The sequence below is a fragment of the Balaenoptera borealis genome, assembly GCF_965194805.1.
Source record: "Balaenoptera borealis genome assembly, chromosome: 20".
Lineage (NCBI taxonomy): Eukaryota > Metazoa > Chordata > Mammalia > Artiodactyla > Balaenopteridae > Balaenoptera > Balaenoptera borealis.
In genome coordinates, this window is record NC_138879.1 from 45,846,157 (window position 1) to 45,873,827 (window position 27,671).

The window sequence follows — 27,671 nt, forward strand, 5'->3', positions numbered from 1 at the left end:
CTAGGACTTTCACATTCATCTGAAATTCACTTATTTTAACTAGCAAGGTGGATGGCAAGTGGGATCCAGCCCTGTAAGTGGGCTTTACAGGGCTCTGAAAGCCAAAATCTATTAGTGACTGACTCTCCAAACCAATACTCACTTATTTCAGGTATCCCACAACTAACATATTTTATTGTATTTGGAAAGAAAGCACTCAATAATTAAGATAAGCAATTTTCAGTTTTTTGAAAATTCCAAATTATCCAGATGTGGATTATCCAGTCCCTCTGCCCTCCTGCTACTCACATCTTGTTTATGGGAGTGAAGGAAGCTAATCTGCTATTCTGTAGATTTCTAACCTTCTTTTCAGAGAATATACAGCCCAAATAAGGTTTTTAAAACAGCTAATATTTTTCTGAACTATGAATTTCAGTTCTTAGGCTACCCTTTGTCTATCACACAAATACAGATAAAGACTGGCCATAAGGACATTTTAGGTAACCTAACCATTCTTACCTTGTTTCTGCAAATTCCAAACAGATTCCATTTCTGCAAAGAAGAAAAAAAAGGATTACTTTTATACACCAAGTTTTGTAGAGCAAAGTTTAAAGCTATGCTTTTCACTTTAAACCTAAAAAACCTAGACGGATTATTGCTGGGTGGAGGTAGGGCTGGGTTCTATGAAACCCAGACAAAATACTCATATTTTCCTTTAATTCTTCAGAGTGTCATTGAGATGGCCTTAAATGTTGATTACAGAAAATCAATTATTACCTGAAATCAAACTGCCAAGAGAACAATTCTGTCTGCACAAATAGTAAAGATATGCACATGCATGCTATAGAAAAGATGATTTTTTTGGTAATAGCTCATTGTTATTAAAAAACACCAAGTAGGGCTTCCCTGGTGGCGCAGTGGTTGAGAATCTGCCTGACAATGCGGGGGACACGGGTTCGAGCCCTGGTCTGGGAAGATCCCACATGCCGCGGAGCAACTAGGCCCGTGAGCCACAACTACTGAGCCTGCGCATCTGGAGCCCGTGCTCCGCAACAAGCGAGGCCGCGATAGTGAGAGGCCTGCGCACCGCGATGAAGAGTGGCCCCCGCTCGCCGCAACTAGAGAAAGCCCTCGTACAGAAACGAAGACCCAACACAGCCAAAAATAAATTAATTAATTAATTAAAAAAAAAAAAAAAAAAACAAGTATTTTTTGTCAACCCATCATCCTTCAACAAGGTGCCGACGTCTTTTGAATGAAGCATTCATCAAATTTAATTAAGCTTGACACTTAAAATGCCTTATTAAAATTTTACTTAACTCTGTTATAGGTAAGTAGTTCCCTCCTACAAACCCAACCTACCCTTCTTAACCCATAAGGTCAAAATGTCAATCCATACCTATTTATTAATAACACACAACCCTTATCTGTTCCAATTACATTCAAATGTGATTATTTACAATGTGCCTATTTTAGTATCTTAGAATAAGGGAAGTATGTACATGAACAAACTGTAGTGACATACAGAGAGAGGGCAAGAAAAACTCTACCTGGAAGCATAAGAAAAAGCTTCACAGAAGGGATATTTGAAGTCTTGAGGAATAAGACAGTAGACGACTATTACACCACTAGAACCTAAGAATTGTTCCTTGAAAGGAGATTAATGTAAACAAAAACTACTTAGTAATAGGAATGACCTATAACTAACAATGAGAATAAGTGCTCTTCCACGGCCCTATAACCACCATTTTGAAAGGACAAAAAGGCGATTTTTATTCTGTATAACTGGACTGTCTGTAATTGTATTCTATAATTTATCAGCAACCAATTATAGTTAAGGAAAAATAAAACTGGAGCTCATTAAGATCAGATATATCTGAACATGGGTTATAGTTAAGGTACAACATAATAGCTCCCCAGGGCTAAAAGAAAGTTAAGTGTCTAGATCTAAAATTATTACTTTTTATTTTATGTGAATGGATGGGGTCAGGGAATGGTAGAATCACATTCTCCCTGCCCCCACCCCATCAAACTCACTTCTAAAAAACCTGCTAAGATTTTTTTGAAAATTTGTCAGAATTCGATGTTTGGAGTAATGGGTTAATTATTCAAAATGATCAAAGAATTATCCAGATAAAATCCCATTCAAGGTATCACAGCAATTCCCTGATTAAACAAAGACTGGGAATAATGCACTGGTTGCCACTTGGTCCAGGAGCTTAGATGGATGCTATGGCATTTAAATTGCTGAGCAGATGCCCATCTAAAGATTGGCAGGAAAATTCCCATCTCCTAGGAGGTCTAAGGAGAGAGAATTGCAACCAGTCTAATCTGGGAAAAAAAAGAAGATATATCAGGAAAGGAATTCCAGTCATGGCACTCATGTATCTATCACTTCAATATAATCTCTAATCCCATTAGTTTTAAACAATTAGGAGTAGCTGCAATAGTCATTAGAGCTGTTATCTACAAACTTCTGGATCTCAGAATGGCTTACTTTAAGAAGTCTAAAGATAAGCCTTTCCTTGGTTGATCTCACTACAGAAAAAATTAATCCGACCACCTTTCCCCCTTTTAAAGTACAGAAATCTCACATTTTGCAACAGATAAATTCCTGAGTTCTGTATACACAGATTACTTGATGCTCATTATTTAAAGTTTGCTTAATGCAAAGATAAATCTATATTTAGTTTTATGTTGAGAAAAGAAAAGAACAATAGAACTTTTCATTGTTATAGCCCGCCTATGCTATAACATTTTCCTTTTTCTTCCCGGCCAAAACCTCAACCTGTCGCTGCCCCACCCTTTTTTTGGCAGGGGGAGGGCACTACATTCAAGAGTCACAGTAGCAGCACACTATTGTACTTTTAAAGCAGAGTAAACACACACATTTAGAATAAAGACAAAAATAACTATTTGCAACCATCCCATTTCTTCAGTGGACTGAAGACATTTCCTTAGCTTCAACTAGGACATTCAGCTTTACATTCTACTCTAATGATTTTAAATTATTTCTGGCAAGAAAATTTTATTACCCTCAAATACGGGCTCTGGAGTAGTGAATTTGACTATGACTTCTGAGGAGGGAAAAGGGATGCTGACCTAGCTAAAAAATTAGTCATGGGCCAGCCTAGCTTCCAGCCAGGAAATCAGCATTATCTGCAGTGTTGTACTGAGAAATGAACACAATTCCCCTTCCTGCTATTTAATATCAATTACTTCTATAACTAGTAGCAACTTGATTTCCTTGATTAGAATTTAATGTTTCCATGAAACTCCAAGTTAAGATGAAAAAGAAGGGGAAATAAATCAAATATTGTTTGCAGGATTATATGCCATGCTTCAACCACTCTAAAAAGACTAACAAGAAGCTAGTGACAGAGAATACATGGGAAAGAAGTGAATGACATTTTGCCCTCTTTTAGGTTACAAACGTTTGGATTCAGACGTTAAATATGAACTGAGTTTCTGTTTAACTTTATCACAAGAGAAGCTGAACAAGTATAAAGAAGCCTACTGAAGGCACCTTCAACTATACAGAATCATAACATAGCATAACATTAATCTTTTTACTTTTAACACTGCCCTCTTCTACACGCATGCACTCACACACACACGTCTAACTTCCCAGTTCTTTTAAAACAGGAATCACATCATCCAATTATGCAAACAGTTACTGAGAAACGGCCACAGGGCCAAACTTGGTAGGCAATTTTGTCACGATTCTATCATTTAGACCACCACCACCCAAATTTGAAATTTTACTGTATCAAAATTTTAAAAATTCAAATATTTAGTAATGCCACTCAAATGAAGAAAATGTAACATTCAATTTTCTAAAGCAGACTACCTTCTATGTAGTTCCCTATCTCAAGGCTTCCTGTAGTAAATGTCCAATTACCTACAAGTTCCAAGTGGATTAAAAAGCACTGCTTAGGGGATAGGGATATAGATGCAAAAACAGAAAGAAATGCTCTGCCTCTGTGAGCTTAGTAGAGTAGGTAGGTAGCTTTTCTAGGTAGAAGAAGCATCAGCACAAACAAAGCTTGATGGTTTTAAACAAGGTGTACTAATTTAAAGCAGTCAGCCAACTGGGTTCTACATACCACTTGTTTTTGCAAATAAAGTTTTACTGGAATAGAGCCACGCCCACTGCTTTTGTGTACAAGGCTGAACCAAGTAACAGAGACTCTGGCTCACAAAGCCTAAAATATTTTCTATCTGGTCCTTTATAAAACAAGTTTCCTGACCCAGGCTTTAGCAGTCACAGGTAATTTAGTAAGTCACTAAGAGGAAAAGATTTAGACAAAGAACAACACTATTCAGGGAACAAAGCTGAAAGTCACCAAGAAGGAAAGATTTAGACAAAGAAAAATGCCTTTTTGCTATTTTGGGGAAAGAGCACAAAGCATTCATAAAGAAAAGTTTATTATTTAATTACATCGGTGAAGGGAAGCTACTGAAGAAATATGAGGTTATTAACTAAATATTAGGAATGATTCCTCAAGGCAGCTGAAGAGAATGGATGAAATGACAATACAGAAAAAGAGCCCAGTAAATGTTACTGCAGAAGTAAAGAATTTAGGACAGTTGTATCAGAGATAGAAAAGAATGGAGATGTTAGAGAGGATCCATATAAACCTAACAACAAGGGTTGTATTGTATGTTAATTCACTGAGAGGTAAGGCAAGAAAGAAACACTAGGTTTTGGGAAAAAAATGAATTCAGTTTTACAAACACAGAATTGGAGTGATGTTGAACTGAATATACGTGGTCTGAACTCAGCATAAAAGCAGCTGAAGAAATCTTAAGCTTAATTCACAGCAATAGAATTAGATGAGATTACCCAAGAGTTCAAAAGCATGAAAAGGGGACTGAAGGAGCACCAACATTTGAGAAAAAGAGAATGATACCAGGAAGGTTATATCAAACATACAGGAAGTAGGAAGAGTGGGTAGAGTTAAGGAAATGGAAACTAGAGAATGCAGGGAGGGAGTGTTCAACTACTGCAACTCTTACCCAAAATTAAGACATTTGTAACTTTCTAGTTACCTAGCCCCTTTTCTCTAGCCCAGTGCCACTGCCCTGGTTCAAGCAGTGGTATCCTATGCACATTTCTGAAGTTGTCTTTTAACTGCTCTCTTATGCAGTTAACTGAGCCTCACTTTCTATTTTCTACACCATGGTTATTATAATTCTCTTCCTTTAAAAATACAAATCTGAAAGTGACCACACTGCTCAAAACATTTCAATGGATTCCCACTTGCCTACATGGAGATTGGTTCTGTGTACGTTTCATATAAAATTTATTTCTAGGGCTTCCTTGGTGACACAGTGGTTAAGAATCTGCCTGCCAATGCAGGGGACGCAGGTTCAAGCCCTGGTCCGGGAAGATCCCACATGCCACGGAGCAACTAAGCCCATGTGCCACAACTACTGACCCTGCGCTGTAGAGCCCGCGAGCCACAACTACTGGCCCACGTGCCACAACTACTGAAGCCCGCGCGCCTAGAGCCCGTGCTCCGCAACAAGAGAAGCCACCGCAATGAGAAGCCCGCGCACCGCGACAAAGAGAAGCCCCTGCTCTCTGCAACTAGAGAAAGCCCGCGCGCAGCAACAAAGACCCAACACAGCCAAAAATAAAAAATAAAATGAAAAATAAATTTATTTCTAGCATTTGACACAGTGGCTGATACATTAATAAATAAATTCAATGACTAAGTTAAAGATTTAACTTGCATCATTCACCTTCCTTGAAACAAACTGAATAACTGGCAATCTTCAAACACTATTTCACTTCCACCTAAAATATTCTGACTCTCCTTCTACAATAAATAAGCCAACGTTCACTTCTTTTTTGAATCCTGACTACCCTCATCCCCTGACCCCACCCACCCACCTTAGCGGTTTCTCTATATTCTAAATGCATTTTTCTATAGAGTAATCACACTAGTAATAAATTTCTTTCCATATGTTTCCCCATCAGACTGAGTTCCTTAATAACATGAACACTCTCTTTTCATCTGCTTATCACCACACACAGTGCTTGACATAATAAATAAATAACTACTGATTTGAACAGAATACTACTCATAGATCAGTCAAGGAAGTAATAATATAGAAAAGTAGTTTTAGGTAGACCCATTTGAAACTGCTATTATTCAACCTGTTTTGACCTACAAAAACAGCAATTTCATATGGTTCAACCAAATAGATTAATCTTCTAATTCTAAAATCCTTCAAAGAAAAAGACTGAAGAGGGTTAAAGCTAAGTAAAAGCTTAACTGTTTGCCTTTAAAATTGAAAGATACTACTGTCCCAGTTTAACAGAACATTTAAAAAAAAATCATTTAAAAACATTTAAACATTTTAAGAAGCATGTAATGACTCCCCCCAAAAAGAAAATAAATCATATATAAGGCAAAGCAAGCTGATTCCCACAAATGAGAACCCCCAGATCAATTTATCAGTAATCATGCCTTCCAACCCCTTATTAAGACATTTTAGATCAAATTCTGTAAAATTCTGCAAGGGTGGTGGCATAAATTTAAATTCTGTTTTTTCTCTACTTCAGATTTACCTGTCTTTTGATGATTTCTGGCTATCCCAACACTGTGTTTTGCTATCCTGACTCCCTCCTTCTCAACCAGTCACTGTACCTACCTGCCTATTATTCGTTTGCCTGTCAGAAATTTCTCCCCACCCTTTTCTTTTTCTTTTCATTTTGACTATACCCATAAAGAAATACTGTACATTTTCAAGTATAGTTGATTAAGGTAGTTGTTAAGCCACCACCTTTTCAGTAGATGCTTAATGAACTCTTCAGTGTATCAATCTCAATCCTACATTCCCAATTTGGAGCGACACCAACAGACAACAGAATTGTCTGGACAACCTCTAAATACACACAATAGAAACTTGGAGCACTTATTCTATTCCGGATTACTTTTAAAGGTAAAATATCAAATTCAAGTTGCTTAGAATGAAACTGCTACTACTATGACAGTAATAGACAATTTCTGCTTTTATAGCATGGGTGATTACTTCCCTCTCCCTCAGGACTTCAGCTAATGAAATCTAGGGGTTAAATTTTAGCTTCTATTAAATTCCTTACAAGTTACCTTCCAGATTAGTAGCAAAGTAATTACTGTACTCATAAAGCAGAATTAATGAGAAATCAAGTACCCGGTATGGCTGTTAAAATGGAAAGTCACTGGGAAAAAAGGATCTTACACAATTATTAAGAATTACTTGTCACATACACTCCTATATGTCCCATATTACAGAGAGGGGGAAAAAGGACTCTTCCCAAATATAGGATATTCAGCTAGGACTGAAACCAAACTCAAATCTGCAGGTACCTGTTAATAAGATTATTAGAAAGATAGCTTTCATGGCACAATTATGGAGCAAATGCAATACAGTGAAAAGGCTTATTAAGCACTGTGTTAACAGGAGAAAATTTAATATTCAGATCTTTTTGTGAACAAATGTATAAACTGTATGTATAGTTCCCATCAGTTTTATGGATCAATTTAATTAACCATAACTTGCCTCCTCAATATCCTGTTTCCCTTGGGAGACTGGGATTGACACATATACGCTAATATGTATAAAATAATAAGAACCTGCTGTATAAAAAAATACATAAAATTAAAAAAAAATCCTGTTTCCCATATCCTGCAGATGTAGAAATATTTATCAGTTCCCTCTTGCCCATACCCAATCTAAAAACTTTTAAAAAGTAAGTGTTTGTTCATTTTTGGATAAATAATACATTCACATGACTGCAAATACAAAGGGGAAATCTTTGTTATTTCTCTGCCGGGACTATTCCAAGAGTCTGCCTGATCTTTTACTTCTAGTCACCAGAAAAATGGCTTCTAATCTACCCTACAAATTGGTGCCACATTAATCTACCTGAACACAGATCTACAAGTCAATTGTTTAATACCAACCCAGTTTTTACAGCAGTTGAGTACAATCTGGTAACACAAAACAAAGGCTGATATACTTATTTTATAAAATTAGAAAACCCAGGCTTAAAAATGATAAATGATTTGCCCAAGTACACAGGAATTAGGAATAGCATTAAAACCCCTATCTTTTGTCAGTTTAAATTACTTCCATTCTACCAGCCTATCTCCCTGATATTCAGTGGCTCCCCCTGCCTCCAGATGGAAATTAAAAACCTCCATGATCTGGCAGCAATTTACCTTCCTTCTCTTTTATATCCCCTCACCACATCCAAAGTGGATATCTTCCTACTTTACTTGTTTTCCAACTTTTCTGTTCTTTATCTTTCTGTTCTCTGTATTTCCATTAAGTCAAAAATCTTACCCCCATCCATCAAAATCCAGTTTAAATGCCACTGCCTCCAGGAAAACATACCCTGCATTTACTCTTCCTACATTTACTCCATTAAGAAACTCTCTCCCAACTAAAATCTCTTATTTTTATCCTTCTTATGACATTTAAAATCCTTGCCTTAAAACTTGTGTATTGTTTTCCCCTCTACTGAAGTTCTTTAAAGGAAAAGACTCACCCTGTGAAAGCAAGTCTTCCACAACTAGGCCTATGGTAGGTACAACATTAAGAGGAAAACAAACGAATTATTGCACAACTCCTTAGTAGTACAGAAAACTGTGACAGAAAAGAAAAAAAAAGAATTAAGCTGAGGAAAGTTCTCTATAGACCTAGAGTCCCAATCCTAGTCGGCAATTAGAACCACCCAGTGAGTTAAAATTTTTTTTCAATCCAGGACCCAACTTGAGTGGATCAAACCACTTATGCCAATAACCTGCCACCTGTGGAGGTAATACAGAAACAAATTTTTTAAATTTCATGCAATAGCCTAGAGCTGCCTCAGGAATATTTTATTATACTAGACAGCTTTCATTTTGACTCACCCCAACCATCAAAAATTAAATCTTACACTATTTATCTCCCCTGCATCTCTATGTGCTGGGTAAATTTTATCAAATCAAATTATTTAATGAATACTCCAAAACGTCAGCATTTTGAATGCTTAATATCCTTTAGTGCAGTATTAGCCAGGCAAGATAAATTAACTGGTTTAAATTAACACATTAACCACACAACTCACGCCAATCAATGTTACTTCTTGGCTTCAAATGACTTTAGACCATTTCAAAACTAAAGATATCACCTCAGAAAGTTAGGATCCAGTATTCTAAGCCTTTGACAACAAATCAGAGAGTTCCACTAACTAAGCATTCTGAGTAATTACTTTGAAGGTGGCAATGGTTATGTCTTGGGTATGTGCATTAAAAGCCATCACTCTAACATACTCAAAGTATCAACGAGTAAAACGCTGATACTTGGAATTTGCTTTTAAAAACTCCTAAGAGTGTGAAGGTGGGTAGATGAAATAAGAATGACGATGTTTTCTAAACGTTCAAGCTGGATGATGGGCACATTGGGGTTCACTGTATTATTTGGCTCCATTTTAAAATATACATAAATATACTTACATATACTTAAATTTTTCATAATCAATTAAAAAATTATCACTTTAAAGTTTTAATTCAAGTGTCACTTGAGATAAATAGGAAAAGAGGACCTACCTCTTAACTTAAACACTGGTACTGCTATGTCATGGTACAATATTCCCCCCAAAACCACAAAGATTAACAGTCTTATTTCTTAAGAAAAGTTAGTAGCATATTTATATCAAAAGCTATAAGAAAAATCCCAAGAACAAGAATTCCCATCAATTCCTTTTTTATGCCTCACTGTATCTTCATTTCACACCCCTCAACTAAACATTCAGATTTTTAAAATCTGCAGTAACTAATATTTAAGACCACAGGTAATTAATATTTAATCTAAAAAATGTGCCATTCCTGTTGAACTGACATAACGCACCCTCCTACCTACTATTTCCAAATAAAGTTGCTGAAGGGCTTATTTTTGAAGTTAGGAAGTATGCACAGAACTTCCAATTCTAAGTCTAACTTCATTCAACTTACTTAGTAATAGGTTACTTTTGAACATTTAAAGATCATACTAAAGGATCAAGAAAATAATACAAGTGCTCTTTTAAAGGATAGTCCAATAAGCCCCACTGATTATTGCCTCTTTTAGAATTTTAGAAAACTTGAAAAAAGGGCAAGTCTTCGTTTAAGAAAAAGATCTTCATATCTTCAAAAGGTTGTGACCAAAACAAATTCAAATAAAAGAAAAATTAGTGACCTAATGGATTTGGTAGGAATTCAAAGAACCTGCCACTTTGGGACCTAACTGAACTGAATATTACCTGTTTGTTCTAGGGAGAAAAAAAAAAAAAATCAATACCAATTTCATCTCAATAATGTCCAATTACAAAACTCAAACTGATGCACTTTACTAAAGCAAATCTTTCAGTTACATCAGCAAAAGTAAGTACAACTGCATCCATGTAGGGGTATTTAGCTTATCTAAATACCATGGATTTCATATTTAGTTAGCCTATCTATAGGACAAGTGCATACACAGAATATCTAAGAATAAACAGGAGTTAATACTCCCATTTAAAAAGGCCTGCATTTCTCCATAATAAACATCATACATAATACCAACAACCAAGCTCCCAATGGAACAACTTGTCCCAGAATTTTTCCAGGTTGTGGGAGAACATAACACAACCAGATTATCTTCTCAAGCTCACACAACCACCACCAGTATAAAATACTTTGGTAAAGATTTTCCAAGTACAGTGGTCTCTGGAGGGCAGATGGCACAGAAAATATCAAAAACACCCAACTCCCCTGGCAGAATTTAACTTATAATTAACCAATATCTTAAGAAACTAAGTATTTCTTTTTTACCCTAACTTTCCTAAAAACATCCAGCTCTTGGTTAACGCATATTCACTTCCGAAGAGCAGTGCTGGAGAAAAGTGAAAACAGGTAATTTTATCTGCCAGGATTTCTACTCCTAAACTCCCAGAAGGCAACTCTACTATTTACTCCTATTTTTTAAAGGAAGAAAAATTTAAAAGGATATCTGTTTATTTTACTAAATGTCTTACAATCTGCAGCTAAAGAAAAGTATGGAGGCTAGGTAATTTGCTTAGAAGTCACATAAATAGCTTTACTATTCATCTATGAGGCAGTGATTCTTCCAGGGAGAATATGGTAATTACTTTATCCCTATTATCTGATATGCTGTCTCTTCCCTGCAGTTGCAAATCATTGCCTAAATGAGCTACTGTTAAAAATGGGACTGTGCAGTATATATTAGATGTGTGCATGCATGCATGGGGTATGGATTTCTGTTAGGGGAGGTGGGGGAGGTAGAGAAGGAAAACTGAAAACCGCTGTTCTCCAAAGCACAGAGGTACTTGTAACATCATTTGTAAACATCATTCATGAAACAAAAAACATTGTTTTAAGTGGGAGTTTGGGATTAGCATATGCAAACTGGTATATATAGAATGGATAAACAACAAGGTCCTACTGTACAGCACAGGGAACTATACTCAATATCCTGTGATAAGCCACAATGGAAAAGAATATGAAAAAGAATGTATATATGTATAACTGAGTCACTTTGCTGTACAGCAGTAATTAATACAACACTGTAATTCAACTATACTTCAATAAAAAATAAATTTAAAAAAACGGCTACAAAAATACTGCAGAAACAAACAAACCAAAAAAACATTGTTTTAAGGATTTAAATTAGTTATGCCAAATAGCAAATTTTTCCTTAAGACACAAATAAGCCATATCCTAAGAAAGTTATTAACATGGAGCTTGAAAGATACCTGGTTCTTTTTTAATATGGGCTTTGGGGCTGTGACAGGTGCAGACTCCCAAGAGCCTGGTCCCTACAATGATGATTGTACCTGCCATTGTAGTTTGATTATTTTCTAGTTACCTTTTAGCACCCGTTATTCCTTCTTATAAGAGAAAAAATTAGTTGACACTCCACCTTTTTGGACTCCTCCTCCAAAACACTGCTCCTACTCATTTTAAGCAAATTAGAACAAACAAGTGAGCTCACTAATAAAGTAGCATATGATATAAAAAGCAAAGGAGAGGCAACACCTGTTCAAAGAAAACATTTAATATTCCTTGAACAAAAGGCAGGAGGTCAACTATCCTTGTCTATATAAAAAGAAACGTTTTTAAGTTGGAAAAGTGAACATTCCTTCTAAACTTTAACCATACTGTTTTCAAAGACCCTGAATTAGAGTTTGATATCAGCTGCTTATCAACATTGTTATTCTCAACTAAGCTCTGGAATTCTTAAAGAATCTCATAGTAGCTTCCAAATTTCACTTAATACAACAGCCAATAAATGTATATTAAAATGACCAGTAAGAACCTTCATATAGGAAACAAATAAGTTACCTTTAGTGTGATATACAATAGCAGCCCTCAGGTCAAAAGAACCCCAGCTATCATTCCTTTCTAGGCCTCTCTGGTATCTCTGTTCTTTGGCGGAGCCTAACAAAGTGTTCGTAGGAGACGCCAGAGGATTTTGATTTTCTATCTCATAGTCCTTTGAGAGAAACACTAAAGCACCTTGACTACTGGTGTCTGCTTTTTGCAGGTCACCTATATGACTGGGTTCCAAGGATAAGGCTCCACTCTCACTAGTAGTCCCAGATTTTAGAATGCTACCCAGAACTTGAGGACTAGTCCGTTTTTCCAGCTCATAAGCCTTGGGAAACACAGGATGCTCAGTTCCTGAGGGGATTATTTCAGCACCCTGTGAAACCAAAGTGGCAGGATATTCCCCTTGAAATGTCACCTCCATCACTTTATGATCTGATGATTTCCCAATAACAGTCTCAGGGCCAGCACTGGGCTCATTGATAAATGATAAACCCCACTGATTCTGGAAGATATCCCCCAGGTTTTGCTGATCTGTCTGAGAGGGTAGATCCACTTGTGCTGTGCTCAACAGCACAGTTTGCATATTTGAAGGGTAGATAAAAAGGCTGGACTTGATTTGTTCAACAGCTGCTGAAGTCAGACTCATGTCTTGGAGAACTGAATCAGTCCCAGAAGAGATGGGTGTTAGAGTATTAGCAGCAGTAGTTAGCAGTGGCTGACCCCCAGGAGAATACACACTTGCATCAGTCCCTGCTAAAACTGGCCCATTAGAGAAGCTGGCCGAAGTAACAGATTTCAGCGCTGACATAGGGACCTGGGATAATCGACTTGAAGATTGGGTCTGAGTTTCCCCAGTAGATGACGAAGAGGATGAAGATGAAGATGGTGACACGGAAGAGTTCTGTACAGTTTTGTTGAGGTTTTCCTTAACTTTGCTTGCATAACTTATTTTAGGAACTATTTTAGCACTGCTATTGTCCACTGGAAAAACTGGGGGTGGTTTAAATAGGGTCCACGAGTCCTCTTTGGAGGCAACAGCAGAAGTATGCTTTCCTTTGGGCCGATCATCAAACTTTTTGCTGCTCACACCAGGCTTAATATCAGAGCTTTTCCTCAGCATATCACCCACAGCAGGTTTTCCTCGACTTGTTCCTCCAGGCCCAGTTTCATACTTCCAAATGGGCTTTGAACCATCTACTCGATTTCCCTTTTGTTCACTGTAGTCAGGCTTGAAAGTTTCAAGTCCCTGTTTTAAGGTTGGGACATTGGTCTCTTGTTGCATTATTTTGTCCTGCACTAAATTAAGGTTTTCACAACCCTTGGCACTATTGCGCCTAGCTTTCCTTTTTTTAGGAGTGGTATATCCGCTCTCAGATCCACTACCATCATTATCTGCTCCTTTGCCCATATAACCATTAGCAATATAGCCAGAATTATTTGTTACAACACCATTTGGAATTGCTACAGTATCAGTCTTGTCTACAGATTGGTTCTCTCCAGATTTATTTTCATAAGACTTCCCATTCTTTTTGTCCATACTGTTTTTCTGAATGAAATTCCTGGTTTTAATTCCTGCTTTCCCAAAGGTGATGGACTTTACAGTCTGCTTCAGATTAGTGTCTACAACTTGTTGGTTGCCATTGAGGACCCTGGAAATAGGGTTGGTGGCTTCATCAGAACCCAGGTTCTTTAAAGATATTTCTCTTTCTCCAGCATTACCATTTAGTTCACCATAGCCTAGGAAAAAAAAAAGGTTAAAAAATTACAATATGTACATAACACTTAACAACTATTCATTTACAACATACTAGACACTATACTATGACTTCAGCTTTATGTTATTGTTTCATAACTCTATGAGAAAACACTTGTTAGTCCCATTTCACAGATTAGGAAGTCTACTAAACAAGGGACAGAACTGACCTGGTATCAAACCAGAGTCCAAGGTCAGAAAGAAGATGACTTCTTAAGCATAATATCTCTCACCTAACAGGATCAACCTTCCCATCATTCTCACAAGGCTGTTATAAAATTTCCTTTATAGGGACTTCCCTGGTGGTCCAGGGGTTAAGACTCCATGCTCCCAATGCAAGGGGCCCAGGTTCAACCCCTGGTGGGGGACCTAAGATCCCACATACCATAACTAAACCCTGCGCGCTGCAATGAAGACCCAGCGCAGCCTAAATAAATAAATAAATAATTTAAATATAAACAAATTCGTAAATAAAATTTTTTTACAGTTAAGAACAGAGCTACCTTCTGGGCAAAATCAAGTTATACTGACACAGTAAATCTAAGTATTACAACAAAATTAAAGATTCCACTTCCATGAAACCATAAATGGCTGGTGGTCACCACAAGCAGTTCCTATTGCATTGTCAAACAAAAATCTAACACTTGTGAACTTTTTCAAAAGTGGTCTTAAATTCATTGACACTTCCCAGACATTAAATCATACTGCTATTGTATGAAACCCAAACACCTATGTACTAACTCTTATAAGATATATTTTCTTCATTTTATATTTGGGTAAACAGACTCTCAGAGAAATTAAGTGACTTGCCCAAGTCACAAAGTGGAAGAACTGGAAAGCTGAACTCCAGTCTGTCTGGAACATGGTTTCCTATCACTATGTCATACTGCCTAACCAAACGATTCAGCAAGAAGATACTAACAAAACTACAATGAAAGGTATCTAATTTAAAAAGTGTTATGGTATTCAAGTTTAATTTAAGAACTTCAGTCACCATAATCAGTTTATTACTATAGGTGATTCAGCCGGTCAACAACTTTTCTCACTTCCTTACTAGTAAAATAGCGGTACTAGTTATCTACCTTACTGTGAAATGTTCCCTAAAGCATCTTGAGGTCAAGTCATTAGAAACAGATACATGATAAAAGAGAAGGATGGGTACACACACACACTCACACTCATTTAAGGCAGCTTTTCAGGGGGTGGGGGGGGGAAATCCAATAGTATTTAGTATTCCAACAGGAATAAATAATAAATAATTTGTCACTCTCATTCATTCTCTTGGGCCTTTAGCCTGTCAAGGCTAAAAGGCACATGAGCTTGTATATTCTTGTTTTGAATTTTGTTTTAATTTCCAATATGGTAAATATCAATAGACATAATCCACATCAAAAGCTCTTTGTATACTTTAAGAGTATAAGGGACACTAAAATTTTTTCTAAGGCCTGAGAACCACTGTTTTAAAAGAACTTGATGTGGAACAGAACACACTGAGAAGATTAACAACATGGTTTACTATAATTTTAAGTCACTCCACATCAGAGAAATGAGCAAATTATATTAACTTTCAGGAAATAACTTAAGAAAACATACTTAAGGCATAATCATTCTTGAGATACAGTGGCACAGAACTTCTTCCATGAGAGAATATATTTTGTAAAAGTTCTTAACTTCTGTAGAGGTACATTTTATTTTTTGGTTGGCTAAAAAAGCTATGATAGCCAATCAAATCAAACTTTTGGTGGAAAAATTCTATGAAACAGCAGAGATCACTGCTTAGGATGTTTTCTAAAAGGTTCTTATTTTTCTCCAGAAAAGCAGAAATTTCGACAGAGACTCTCAACATTTTTAACAGATACAAGTTTACCGGTGCACAACTCTAGACCAATGAGAACTATATATACCATTTAACATACTAACAGGCTAAAACAAAGGCTTGTACCCTTGGGCCAATTAGTCATAACCTTTCAGATCTCAAACATAAGCAGTCTTAAACACAAAAATAAATAAATAATCCAAAGTCCAAACTAAGTTGGACCAAAGCCAAGACTTTAAAATTAACTAGAATAATTTTTCCTATTTAGTGGCTCTGATATCAGAAATCACCAATTTAAAAACCACCCAGAAGCCACTATACTTCCGCCCCCCAAGTTTTAACGACAAAAAATATTTCTCATTTAACCATATAAAAATTTTCCCATGGCAACTTTGTTGGTTGCAAAAAGTCTGCCGGAGAGACATTTTCTTTTAAAAATTTAGGTATTGAAAGAAAACGTAAACACTATAGAATTACTGAGAGAAATCAAAAGTCTCCAAGTGCTTTTATTATTTAGGGTTGCCATGCTAAAGCATCTAACCCTACTTCTAAAGGACTCAGCAGAACTGGAGTCCTGATAAATCTAGCTTTTGGATTAGTATCTGAAATTACCGAATGAATTTGCATTTGTCCCTCTCTTGCGCCCTCTTCTGGATAAAGAAAAACTGTTACTCTTTACAGGTTTATGGGTAATGGGCCATAAAAGCCCACCTCGACACGTTACAGACACATTGCAAAAATCCTCACAAGTTTTCTTAATAAATTAGCACTATGCATGCTGAAGCAACAGTGGCGTGACCGGGCCACACAAGAAAAGCTGCTCACCCCAAACTGTTTACATTCTCTCAGAACTGCTTAACTCAGTTTCCCCTATTTATTCCCTTTCAGGATAAGACAAAATATTATAATTTGAAGGATGCCACCTTGAATGGTTCAGGGGCTGCCCCCATAAGTAGAGAGGAGTCCTGCAGGAGTATATTAATACCTGACAGACAAAACCGAATTTTCCACTCTGAGCTGTAATACTGCCTTATAGTCCAAGTAACCATAGTAAGATTTTTTCACCTGAAGTTGAAAAAAACCTAACGTTAAAAAGATCTAGTGTTACATAGTTTCTAAGTTTTTAAACTGTTCCAAATCCTTAGGATTAAACACTCAACAAATTTAATGTTCATTTCTACTGCACACCATCAGTCCCTACCATCCCCCAAAATGGAACATCTGACATTCCAATTTCAGTCTTCAAGTACTATTAAATATGCAATTGAAAAGCAGTTTTTCTCCAGCTCTCAGTAACTGCTTATATCAAATGTGACACGCAGGATTTAACATTCATTCTCCTACCGTTTCAATTTATAAAGAACCATTATTTTTTTTAATCTGCGTGGTTATAAACTTTTAACTTCACTTCTTTTCAAATGTTTTCTAAAATGATTTTTGCTCTCAATTTAACATTTGTTAAAAAGAAGAGTTTGGGGATCCATATCGGTTTTAAAATCGGAAAACACCTTTCCTTTTTAACATGGAAAAAAAGTCTCGTCCTAGGCAAGATGGTAGTGCACTAACCTCATGGATGAGCCACCTCGGTTCACCCTTAATGGCAAGAAAAAGGGGTCAAAAAAACGTCGCCCTCTCCACCATTCAATCAAACATTTTTCTAATCTCTCTCCTCAAAACCACTGCCCAAGCCTAGAAAATAAATGTTGGGGTGGTTGGAAAGAGATAGAACAAGCTTTTTTTTTTTTTGTAAAAATGAGCTGCTAGAAGGAAAGGGCCCAAGTGAAAGCCTGAGAGGCGGAGTCGTGAGCGAACCTGGCAGGAGACGAGGTTCCTGTGGCAGAAAAACTCGTGACCGGGGAGCCTGGTTCCCGCTGGGTACCCCACCCGGTCTTCAGGCACCGCCTCTACCCAAAATGTATCCCTCCCGCCCCCCCCACAAGCCCTCCTGCCCCAGGAGCGCTCGCGGCCGCCGCCCGCGGCCTCCTTCTCCCTCGGCTCCGCTTCGAGGCCGGCTCCCCACCCCGACCGCCCGCGCCTCCCGCCGCACCCGGGAGCGGGAAACGCGGCCGCCAGCACGCGGGGCCCGGCGCAGGCCGCTCCCCTCGTGGCCGCTTCCCTCCCCCACCCCAACCGCCCCCGCCCCTCACCCCAGGGACCCGCCCGGGGCCGCGCGGCCGCCACCGGGTTACACAACCCGGCCGGCGACGGGGGGAGGGGCGGCCGTGGGCCGGGGGCGGCGGCGCCCCCGCAGTGCGGGAAACGAGGTGACGCCGGGGGGGATCCCCAGCCACCCGGCTCGGCAGCGCCGTGCGCCCCTCGATACTCTTCCCCCTCCGCTCTTCAGTGGGCCGGAGTCGGTGACAGGAATCGGCTTCCAACATGGCGGACAGGAAGCGGCCCCGCGAGGAGGAGAGAACATTCCAGCCGCGCCGGCTCTGGGGGGAGCGGGCCCGGGGCGCCGGCCTCGGGAGGAGCCGCGGGGACAGACTGCGAGGTGCGGTGCCCGGAAGGGGCGTCTAGGGGTGGAAATGACCCGAGAGACGAGGGGTCCCAACCGCCCCTCCAGACGGGGAACCCCAAGGCCACAGGTGGGCTTGGGGTGGCGGGTGAGGAAGGACACTTCCTCAACTCTGCCCCCCTACCCTCTCATCGCCGTATGCAAAAGGGTCTCGCGACGCCACCCGAGTCGGAATTCGCTAGGCCTTCCTGAGTTACACCCGAAGGACTTTCCTGGGGGGGCGAGGTTCACCCCCAACTCAGGGTCCCCAAATTAGGGTCCCTCCGGGGCCGCAAGAAGGTAAACGAGAAAGGAATATAAGGCTAGACTTCCAAGGCCGACCCTCCGGGTCTCCCTCCAGTCCGGGCCGGGAAGGTCACACTGGCCTGGTTGGGCCTCTCCCATGCTGAGGAGAAGAGGGCGCTGCAAACCCCGGGGCCCAGCCCGAGCTTTCGGAGAATGAAAGGGGGCTTCCCCAGACCCGCAGGACAGAGACACACACGCACACACACCCTGACCCCGTCCGCGCTTCCCCGATCCAGCCCCACCCCCATCTCCCCTACCCCCCACCTCCATCCCCCTTCCCCCACTCGTCCTCCCTCCCGGACCTGTTTTCTTCTTCGGCGTTTCCTGGTGCTGCTGGAGGGCGTGTTTCTGCTCATGTTTCAACGGCTTTGGCTGGGCCTTGGGGCTGCCCTCGGCTCCATGCTGCAGGTATTGGTGAGGCTGCTGGTGATGGTGGTGGTGATGGTGGTTGTGGCTGTGGTTGTAGAAATAATAATGGTGGTGGTGGTGCGACTGCTGCTGCTGTTGCTGCTGGGGGTGATGGTGCGGATGGTGGTGGTTGTGATGGTGCTGAGACTGTGGCTGGCTGGGCTTCTCCTCCATTGAAAGCGGCTGAGACTCTCTGGCTGAGGCTGCGGGCTGCTGCACCGTCAGGATCTGAGACTGCTTCTCAGGGCTCACTCAGTATATCTGAGCGCGTCTCGCAAGCGCACTGGTTAACCGAGCGATTCTGCGAGATTGGCAGCCGCACCCCAGCAATCAGGAGCCACGCTGCGCCTCTGGCCCCGCCCCTAGCCCAAATCCTCTTTCCTTCCCCTTAGCCACTGCCTGCTGGCCAACGCCACTTACCCTATGCAACCTCACAGGGCCGGGCCTTCAACGTCAGCACTATGGCTCTCTCTTCTGTCGCTTTCTCTCCTTCACTGCGCAGTCTGCGAACAGCACTTTCTACACTTCTCGCCCGCAAGCTAGCTCATGTTGAGGGCAGCAGATTCCACTGGCGGTTCCACTGGCTCTGGGAGCCATCTGTTGGTTTTGCATCTCCTAGAATCTATTGGCTTTTTTTTTTTTTTTTTTTCTAAATCCTTTTCCGGGTAACCAGAGGGGAAGCTCAATTCCCTTAACCCTGAGACCACTAAAGGGGCAATACAAAAAGAGGAAATAAATATTTTTAAAAATACAAGAGCTTCGCAATCCAGTAGATCATTTTGTATTCTGGATTCATTTTGCTTTGTATTCATATGCTAATCTCTTCCTTTCCACGAAGGGATTATAGGATTCCACAATGGGGTATCTGTGTAATTTTCTAAAAGGGCACAAAGGGTTTAAATCATTGTTTCTTTGTAGTTGGAGGCAAGGGAGAGTGGGAGGAATGAAAATCTAAAATCTACACTGAAGTAGGTTTTTTTGTTTTGTTTTGTTTTGTTTTAACTCTGCAGGTGAGGTCAACTGTGGAACTAAGAAGGGTTTTAGAATGTGAAGAGTTTCAAGAGAGAAAGAGGGTGAAAGAGCACTTTAAAAGTTAAGTTTAAAAAAATTTTTTGCATATATGGAAAATATTGGAATTTAAAGAAATATTCTGTTGCATTTTGTAACATTGATTTAACTTATCCTGCACTATCACATCACAGCCTGATTTTTAAATGTTTAGTCAGGACAGTGGTTACTCAGGAAGGAAGAAAACGGTTGTGACGGGGGCACAGGGGTGCACTCTGATAATATTTTATTTCTTGACCTAGTTGGTGATTACACATATGTTTGCTGTATAATTATTTCTTAAACTGAATATGTATGTATGTATAATACATTTTTCTCAATGTATGTTATACACTGGATTTTTGAAATTTTACCATAAAATACATAAGATTTACTATTTTACTCCTTTTTAAGTATGCAGTCCAGTGTCAGTAAGCACACTCACACTGTTATGCAACCATCACCACTGTCCATCTTCAGAACTTTCATCATCAGAAACTGAAACTCTGCACCCATTAAACAATAGCTCCCTGTTCCTTCCTCCCCCCATGCCCTGGTAACCGTTATTTTATTTTCTATCTCTATGATACCTCATATATATAAGTGGAATCATACAATATTTGTCCTTTTGTGTGTGGCTTATTTCACTTAGCGTAATATCTTCAAGGTTCATCCATGCTGTGGTATGTATCAATATCAGAATTTCCTTCCTTTTTAAGGCTGAATAATATTCCATTGTATGCATATGCCACATTTTGTTTTTCCATTCATTCAGCAATGGACATGTGGATTACTTCCTCAGTGTATATTTTACAATTTTTAAATGTGGCTTGAATTCCTACAGCAGGACAATGTTAAAGGAACAAGAAGCTTAAAAGAAAAAGTTTGTACTTTGAAATCAATGAATATCAGCACAAAAGCATAATTAAAAGATAAAAGTCTTTTTCCAAGAGCAAATGTCACTGAATTCAGACAACCATGTCCAGACTTGACTTGTTCTTTATAGTGAGGATTTGCGTTGCCTTGCGGAATTTTAAAGAAAGACCCCTTTGGGTGGTGGGGGAGTAAATTTACCCCATTTTGAGAGCTAAAACCCTAATAATAACATGTTGTGACAAATAAGTCCTTGCTGTTGAATAATATTGCACCACTTTCCCATCTATTAAAGAAATAAAAGTGTTTATGGAATTTAGGATTATGTGGATAGGGCTTTATATTCTTTTGCTGACTTGGACGTTTGGTTGAAAATCAAGAATCCCTGAGTCATAACTTCTCTTTCTACATTTTCCACCTTATAGTTGCAGGCAAACCAAAAGCACTCACTCTGAGTTTCTGACTTTTCACACCTTGGCCTGCCTTAGTTACTTCACACACAGTCATATGAAGTTTAGGAAACTAAGCCTTGCTCTCAGATGCTCTAGTTACTATGAATGTCGCTGTAGTAGTATGTAGTAGTATGGAGAAAGACTTGTGATATAATGTAGGAAAAAAATGCAGACTATCAAATTCTATGTACAGTAAGATCATAACCTTATAAAAACATGAATCTTTATTTACTTATATATTTATTTCGGCCGCGCCGCGCGGCTTGTGGGAATAGCTATGGAAAGACAACAGTAGAATGTGTACCTTTTCTTCCTCCTGATTTTTCTCAAATAGTTTTATGTAAAACATATTTTGAGATTTGCCATGTATTTGAAAATAATAATGCCATAATACCAACCCCCCTTGAAAAGAGAATAATTGGGGGACTTCCCTGGTGGTCCAGTGGCTAAGACTCTGTGCTCTCAATGCAGGGGCCCTGGGGTCGATCCCTGGTCAGGGAACTAGATTCCACATGCCACAACTAAGAGTTTGCGTGCCACAACTAAAGATCCCACGTGCCGCAGCTAAGACCCAGCGCAGCCAAATAAATAATTAAATTTAAAAAAAAGAGAATAATTGGGTCTACGTATTTCAAGCGTTTTTATATTTTAAATGAAGCCTGCATTAAGGAAAAAAACACAACAAGAAAATATAGCATAAGTCTGGAGAAATTATGGGTGCTATTTTTTTTCTTTTCTCTATTTTCCAAATGTTCTGTTATGTAGTTACTACTTTTCATAATAACATTATTTTTAAAAATTAAAATAATAAAAAATTGAATCTGCACAATCCTTAAAACTCATTTTACACCATATTTTACCTACAGTCAATGTACGAAGTTGTAATGGAGAGACAGGAGGTTCCCATATAAGGTAGGCTAATGTTTTAACTATCACTGTAATCCTAATACCTAATCTTTATGGAGCATTTATGATGTGTCAGGAACTGTACCAACTATTTTTTTTTTATAAATGTATTTATTTATTTATATTTATTTTTGGCTGTGTTGGGTCTTCGTTTCTGTGCGAGGGCTTTCTCCAGTTGCGGTGAGCGGGGGCCACTCTTCATCGCGGTGCGCGGGCCTCTCACTGTCGTGGCCTCTCTTGTTGTGGAGCACAGGCTCCAGACGCGCAGGCTCAGTAGTTGTGGCTCACGGGCTTAGTTGCTCCGCGGCATGTGGGATCTTCCCAGACCAGGGCTCGAACCCGTGTCCCCTGCATTGGCAGGCAGATTCTTAACCACTGCACCACCAGGGAAGCCCTGTACTAACTATTTTATCTTTGTTTTCATTTGCAATTCTTTGAGATAGATATTAAGCCCATTCTACAGATGAGGAATTTGAGACCTGAAGAAGTTAAGAAACTTGCTTATAATTTAAAAGCCACCAAGTTTATGGTGGGGCCTGAAGTAGATTCCAGGTCAGCTGGATAGAAAGAATTTCTAACACTGTCAAAGTATGATGTACATTTCTAAAATTTTAGTAAACCTCGAAAAAACATTCAAGCTGTATCATAACCACCATGAAGGTGGTATCTGGTTACCAACAGAGGCATACGTACTATGAAGCTAATGAAGATTCAGGGCCACTCAATGCACAGGCCCCTCCAAGCCCTGGAGGCCCTAGAAATGGTCTCTTGAAAGAGATAGATATTTTTTCATTGTTTTGTAAAAATTTTTTTAAAGTAACATATTTTTGTACTTTTTCCTTAATGAGGGCCTCCCTGCAAAACCTGGATTCACCCCTGTTAATAGTCATTTTTAACAGTTATTTGGGAATCTGACTCAGAAGTGTTGTAACTTCAATAGGTACTTTAAAAGGTTCTGGTCATTTTATAACACGGAAAAATGTTATGCTATAACTCAAGGGCAAAAAGCAAAATAATAAACTATATGTATACATTATGATTGCATATTAAATATGAATTCAGGGATTGTGAGGGAACTTGAAAATGAAAGCAATAAAATCTTTTTATTCATTTGTTCATTCGCAAATATTTATTAGGTACTTTTTATGTACCAGGTCTTATGCTTTTTGTTATTTGGGGTTTTTTAAAAATCTGTTTCTCTTGTTGATAGAGTTTTAGAACTTGGGTGGATACATTTGCAACACTGTCTTAATTATCAGATGAAAGTCACTTTTCACACACCTGTACTCTTACACTTTGTCTACTATGACAGCTTAAGAGATACAGAGATATTTAATTCTCTGGACCTCAGTTTTCTCCTCTCTAAAATATGGAGAATGGGCAAAGTAGCCTCCAAATTTCTTCCTACTCTGACATTCCTTAATCACTATCACTGCTCTCTTTCCATATTACTCCTTTATTTCATTATAATAGACTCTACAGCAGCAAAAGTGTAGCTGATAAAAATCTAGCTTTTCAACTGTAACAGTTGACTATAACTTTACAGAAATTATAATCAGAAACAGAATTATGTAGTTTTATATAAATGGAAATTGGCTCTCTGATGATAGTTCCAGTTTCAAACGAGGCAAATCACTGGTAACATCCACTGTTTTATTTTGGCAGGGAAAGAATTTTATTCATGTATATTTCCTTTAGATCTTAATATTTTTGTCTTGAGACACTATCTTCAAAAAACTTTCAAAGGAATTGAACGGAGGTATGGGTAAATTAGGTTAGTCTTTTAATAACGAATATGACGTCTTTTCTAAATATGAAAGTTTTTTAAATGACATTTTTCTTTTATGAAAAGTATTATGGGAACAAGTTTGAGGGAGAAACTATAGCAGAGTGGTATGAGTATAAATTTTGTAGTCAGACAGAACTGGGATGGAATCTCTATTCTGAAACTGCTTAGCTTTGTGACCCTGTGTGAGCAAATTATTTAACCTCTCTAAGCCTTAGTTTACTTATCTGAAAAGTAGAAGTAATATTAGTGCCTAACTCACAAGGTATAGTGAAAGTCAAATTAGATAATGTAAATAAAGTTGTTGGGTATAGTGTTTATAATATTAGTAAGTGGTACTAGATATTAAATATTAGTGATACTAAATTATTAAATATTAATATATAAAGTTAAAATTTCAGATATGATATTTCATTAAGGAAACTGAGTTTCAGAAAAATCAATTAGCAAGTTAACCAAGAATTGAATATTTTCCCAATTTTTAAAAAAATAAGCAAATAGCCCTTTTGGCCCTCTGAGCAGCACCATGGCAGTGGGCAAGAACAAGTGCTTACGAAAAGTGGCAAAAAGGTTGCCAAGAAGAAAGCGGTTAATCCATTCTCTATGAAAGATTGGTATGATGTGAAAGTACCAGCTATGTTCATTATATGGAACATTGGAAAAACACTAGTCAGGAAAACTCAAGGAATCAAAATTGCCTCTGATGGCCTCAAGGGTTGTGTTTTTAAAGTGAGCCTTGCTGATCTGCAGAATAATGAAGTTGCATTTAGAAAATCCAAGCTAATTACTGAGGATGTTCAGGGCAAAAACTGCCTGACCAACTTCCATGGCATGGATCGCACCTGTGATAAACTGTGCTCCAGAATGGTCAAAAAATGGCAGGCCATGATCCAATCTCATGCTGATGTCAAGACTACCAATGGTTACTTGCTTCGTCTAATTCTGTGTTGATTTTACTAAAAAACACAATAGTCAGAAATCCAGAAGAAGATGATAGGAATCATGACCCAAGAGGTGCAGACAAATAACTTGAAAAAAATGGTCAATAAATTGATTCCAGACAGCACTGGGAAAGACATAGAAAAGGCTTTGCCAATCTTTTTATCCTCTCTCTGATGTCTTTGTTAGAAGAGTAAAAATCCTAAGAAGCAAAAATTTGAATTGGGTAAACTAATGGAGCTTCATTGTGAAGGTAGTAGTTTTGGAAAAGCTGCTGGGGATGAGTTGAATGCTAAAGTTGAATGAGCTTATGGATATGAGTCACCAGTCCAAGAATCTGTTTAAAATTCAGACATTTAATGGTGACAATAAAAAGTCTTATTTGTGATGTTTAAAAAAAATAGAATAGGCAACTGCTGTCAACTAAAATCAATAGTGCATTCAGTAGCAGTCCTCTCTCAGTTGCAGGTTCAAAGTTGACTTTCACTTTCTTCTTTTTTGCTTCTCTATTTTTTCGTTGTTGTACATTTAACATTTATTCCTTTTGTTTAAAAAAAGTATTTTAAAAAAATGAATGAATTCAACATCTAACTCTCCTGTGAACATTAGTCCAAAAAAAAAAAAAAAATGACCAACAGAATCAGTATGCCGTTTTGGATTCCTTTCTGAGTCTCCAGTAGACAAAATGAATTTATGTATGAATGAATCAATAAATATTTAGTTGTCAGTGTGTATAATACTCAGTTTGTTGGAGTCCATAGTTAGATGCATCTAGATTTTAGATAAAATGTCACTCCCTGGGAATAAAACTAGTAAGACTCAACATAAACTGGATGAAATTAACCACTACTAGGGAATCTAGTCAGTGTGATTAGAATGCCTAAGAAGCTATTAAAATAAATAGTATAACCATGGAAACTACTGTTGTAGTTTTTATTCAATTTTATTTCCCTCCTTATTGTCTTTTAGTGTTTTTAAATTAGTATTTCAAAAGTTATATGATTGCTGCTGTGTTAGTTATTATTGCTGTGTAACAATTTACCCCAAACCTTACTGCTTAAAACAACAAACATTTACTATCTCACAGCCTCTGAGGGTTAGGGATCCAGGTGCTGCATACCTGGGTGCCTCTGGCGAGCATCCGCTTCCAAGATCACTCATGTGGTCGATGGTGGGACTCAGTTGCTGGTGAGATGTTGGAGTGAAGACCTCAGTTCCTCATTGGTCATTAGCAAGAGGCCTCTCTATAGGGCAGCCCACAACATAGCAATTGTCTTTCCTCAGAGTGAGCAATAGAACAAGAGGGAGCTCTCAAGATGAAGCCACATCTTTTTGTAACCTGATCTCAGAAGTGAAATCCCATCGTTTTCTGCTACATTCTATTTGTTAAAAGTGAATACACACCTACACACAAGGGGAGGAGATCACAGGAGGGTATGAATACTATACTTTCATTAAAGGGATCATTGAAGGTTATCTTAGAGCCTGCCTACTGCAGGTATAAAACCATTTATTAAACTTCTTCTACTTGCTCATATGTCATCACCTAGCTACATTCTGAATATAATCTCACATTATATATGACTTGTTTATAAGGAGAGTACACTAATCAACACACATAAGTTCATCATTTATTAAATTAATAAGTATTTTTAAACACTTGAACTTTGTCACTTGCCAGCCTTGTGAGTTTGGCTAGTGTGATTCAGTCTTCCTAATGCTGATAAGTATATGAACCTAAGCTTGTGACCAGGCCCAGGATTGTAGTCCTGCCTTGAGAGGGCCCACCTGAACTACCACAAGGCCTCCTTATGCAATAGGAATGGCAATATAAAACACCTACGTGGCTAGTCAGGTTAACTTAACTTGTGTTAAGTTACTTGGCTGTAAGCAAACTTGGATGTAAGAAACATTTCTCCCAACACAGCATCAAATTCTACCGTGATAGCTCTATTAAAGCATATACCTATTTACCTCAAGAACTGGGTAACTTAACGTCTCAGTCTAATATCTACTTACAGCTTACAGAAAGATAATCTGATACACACTCTCAAAATCCTTAGTTACATCTTTTCACATAAGTTAATATTTACACTTTTACTGTATAAGGTAATAGTCACAGGTTCCAGTGATTGGGATATGGACATATCTTTTTGAGGGCCATCATTCAGCCCACGACAGGGCCGTTGTCTGCAAAGAATTTTTAAATAATAGTAAAATTGGCTAAATGTCAGTCCACTTTTTATTATCACCCTATGCAGGCAATTTTAAACAAAGGCAATGATAAAATACTCCCCAGGGGGGCAGACCACTTCCAACACCTTCCCCCGCTCTCAGTGTGCCCATACTGAATATTCCAATATGAGCTATTCAGCCTGGCTTAACTTTTCACAGTCAGATTCTGCAAAAAACAATTTGGTGTTTCATCAATAGCCAGCCACATCCCCTAATCTTGGTATGACTGACCCCTCATCCTTCAGGAATCAACTTAAATAAATGTCACTTACCCAAGGAAAATTTCCCTAAAGACCCTTTCTAGACCCAAAGTGCCATACCACCCCT

The 27,671-nt window shown here is 38.6% G+C and overlaps 1 protein-coding gene and 1 pseudogene across 2 annotated transcripts in view; one reads left to right on the forward strand and one right to left on the reverse strand.

The window, feature by feature from the left end:
* The window catches only part of NUFIP2 (nuclear FMR1 interacting protein 2), a 29,203-nt gene extending 9,719 nt beyond the window's left edge, over positions 1 to 19,484 (reverse strand). Inside the window, exons 1-3 of the mRNA XM_082372722.1 lie at positions 19,001 to 19,484; positions 12,339 to 14,063; positions 499 to 531 (exon numbers count right to left, since the gene is read on the reverse strand). Of these exons, the coding sequence (XP_082228848.1) occupies positions 499 to 531; positions 12,339 to 14,063; positions 19,001 to 19,280 (2,038 nt within the window). The 5' untranslated portion in view covers positions 19,281 to 19,484. The remainder of the gene's footprint in view (positions 1 to 498; positions 532 to 12,338; positions 14,064 to 19,000) is intronic.
* Positions 17,869 to 26,018, forward strand: LOC309618655 (small ribosomal subunit protein eS1 pseudogene; annotated as a pseudogene). The gene is made up of 2 exons (XR_014249851.1): positions 17,869 to 18,389; positions 20,117 to 26,018. The product of XR_014249851.1 is annotated as a small ribosomal subunit protein eS1 pseudogene (transcript).
* The last annotated feature ends 1,653 nt before the right edge of the window (positions 26,019 to 27,671 follow it).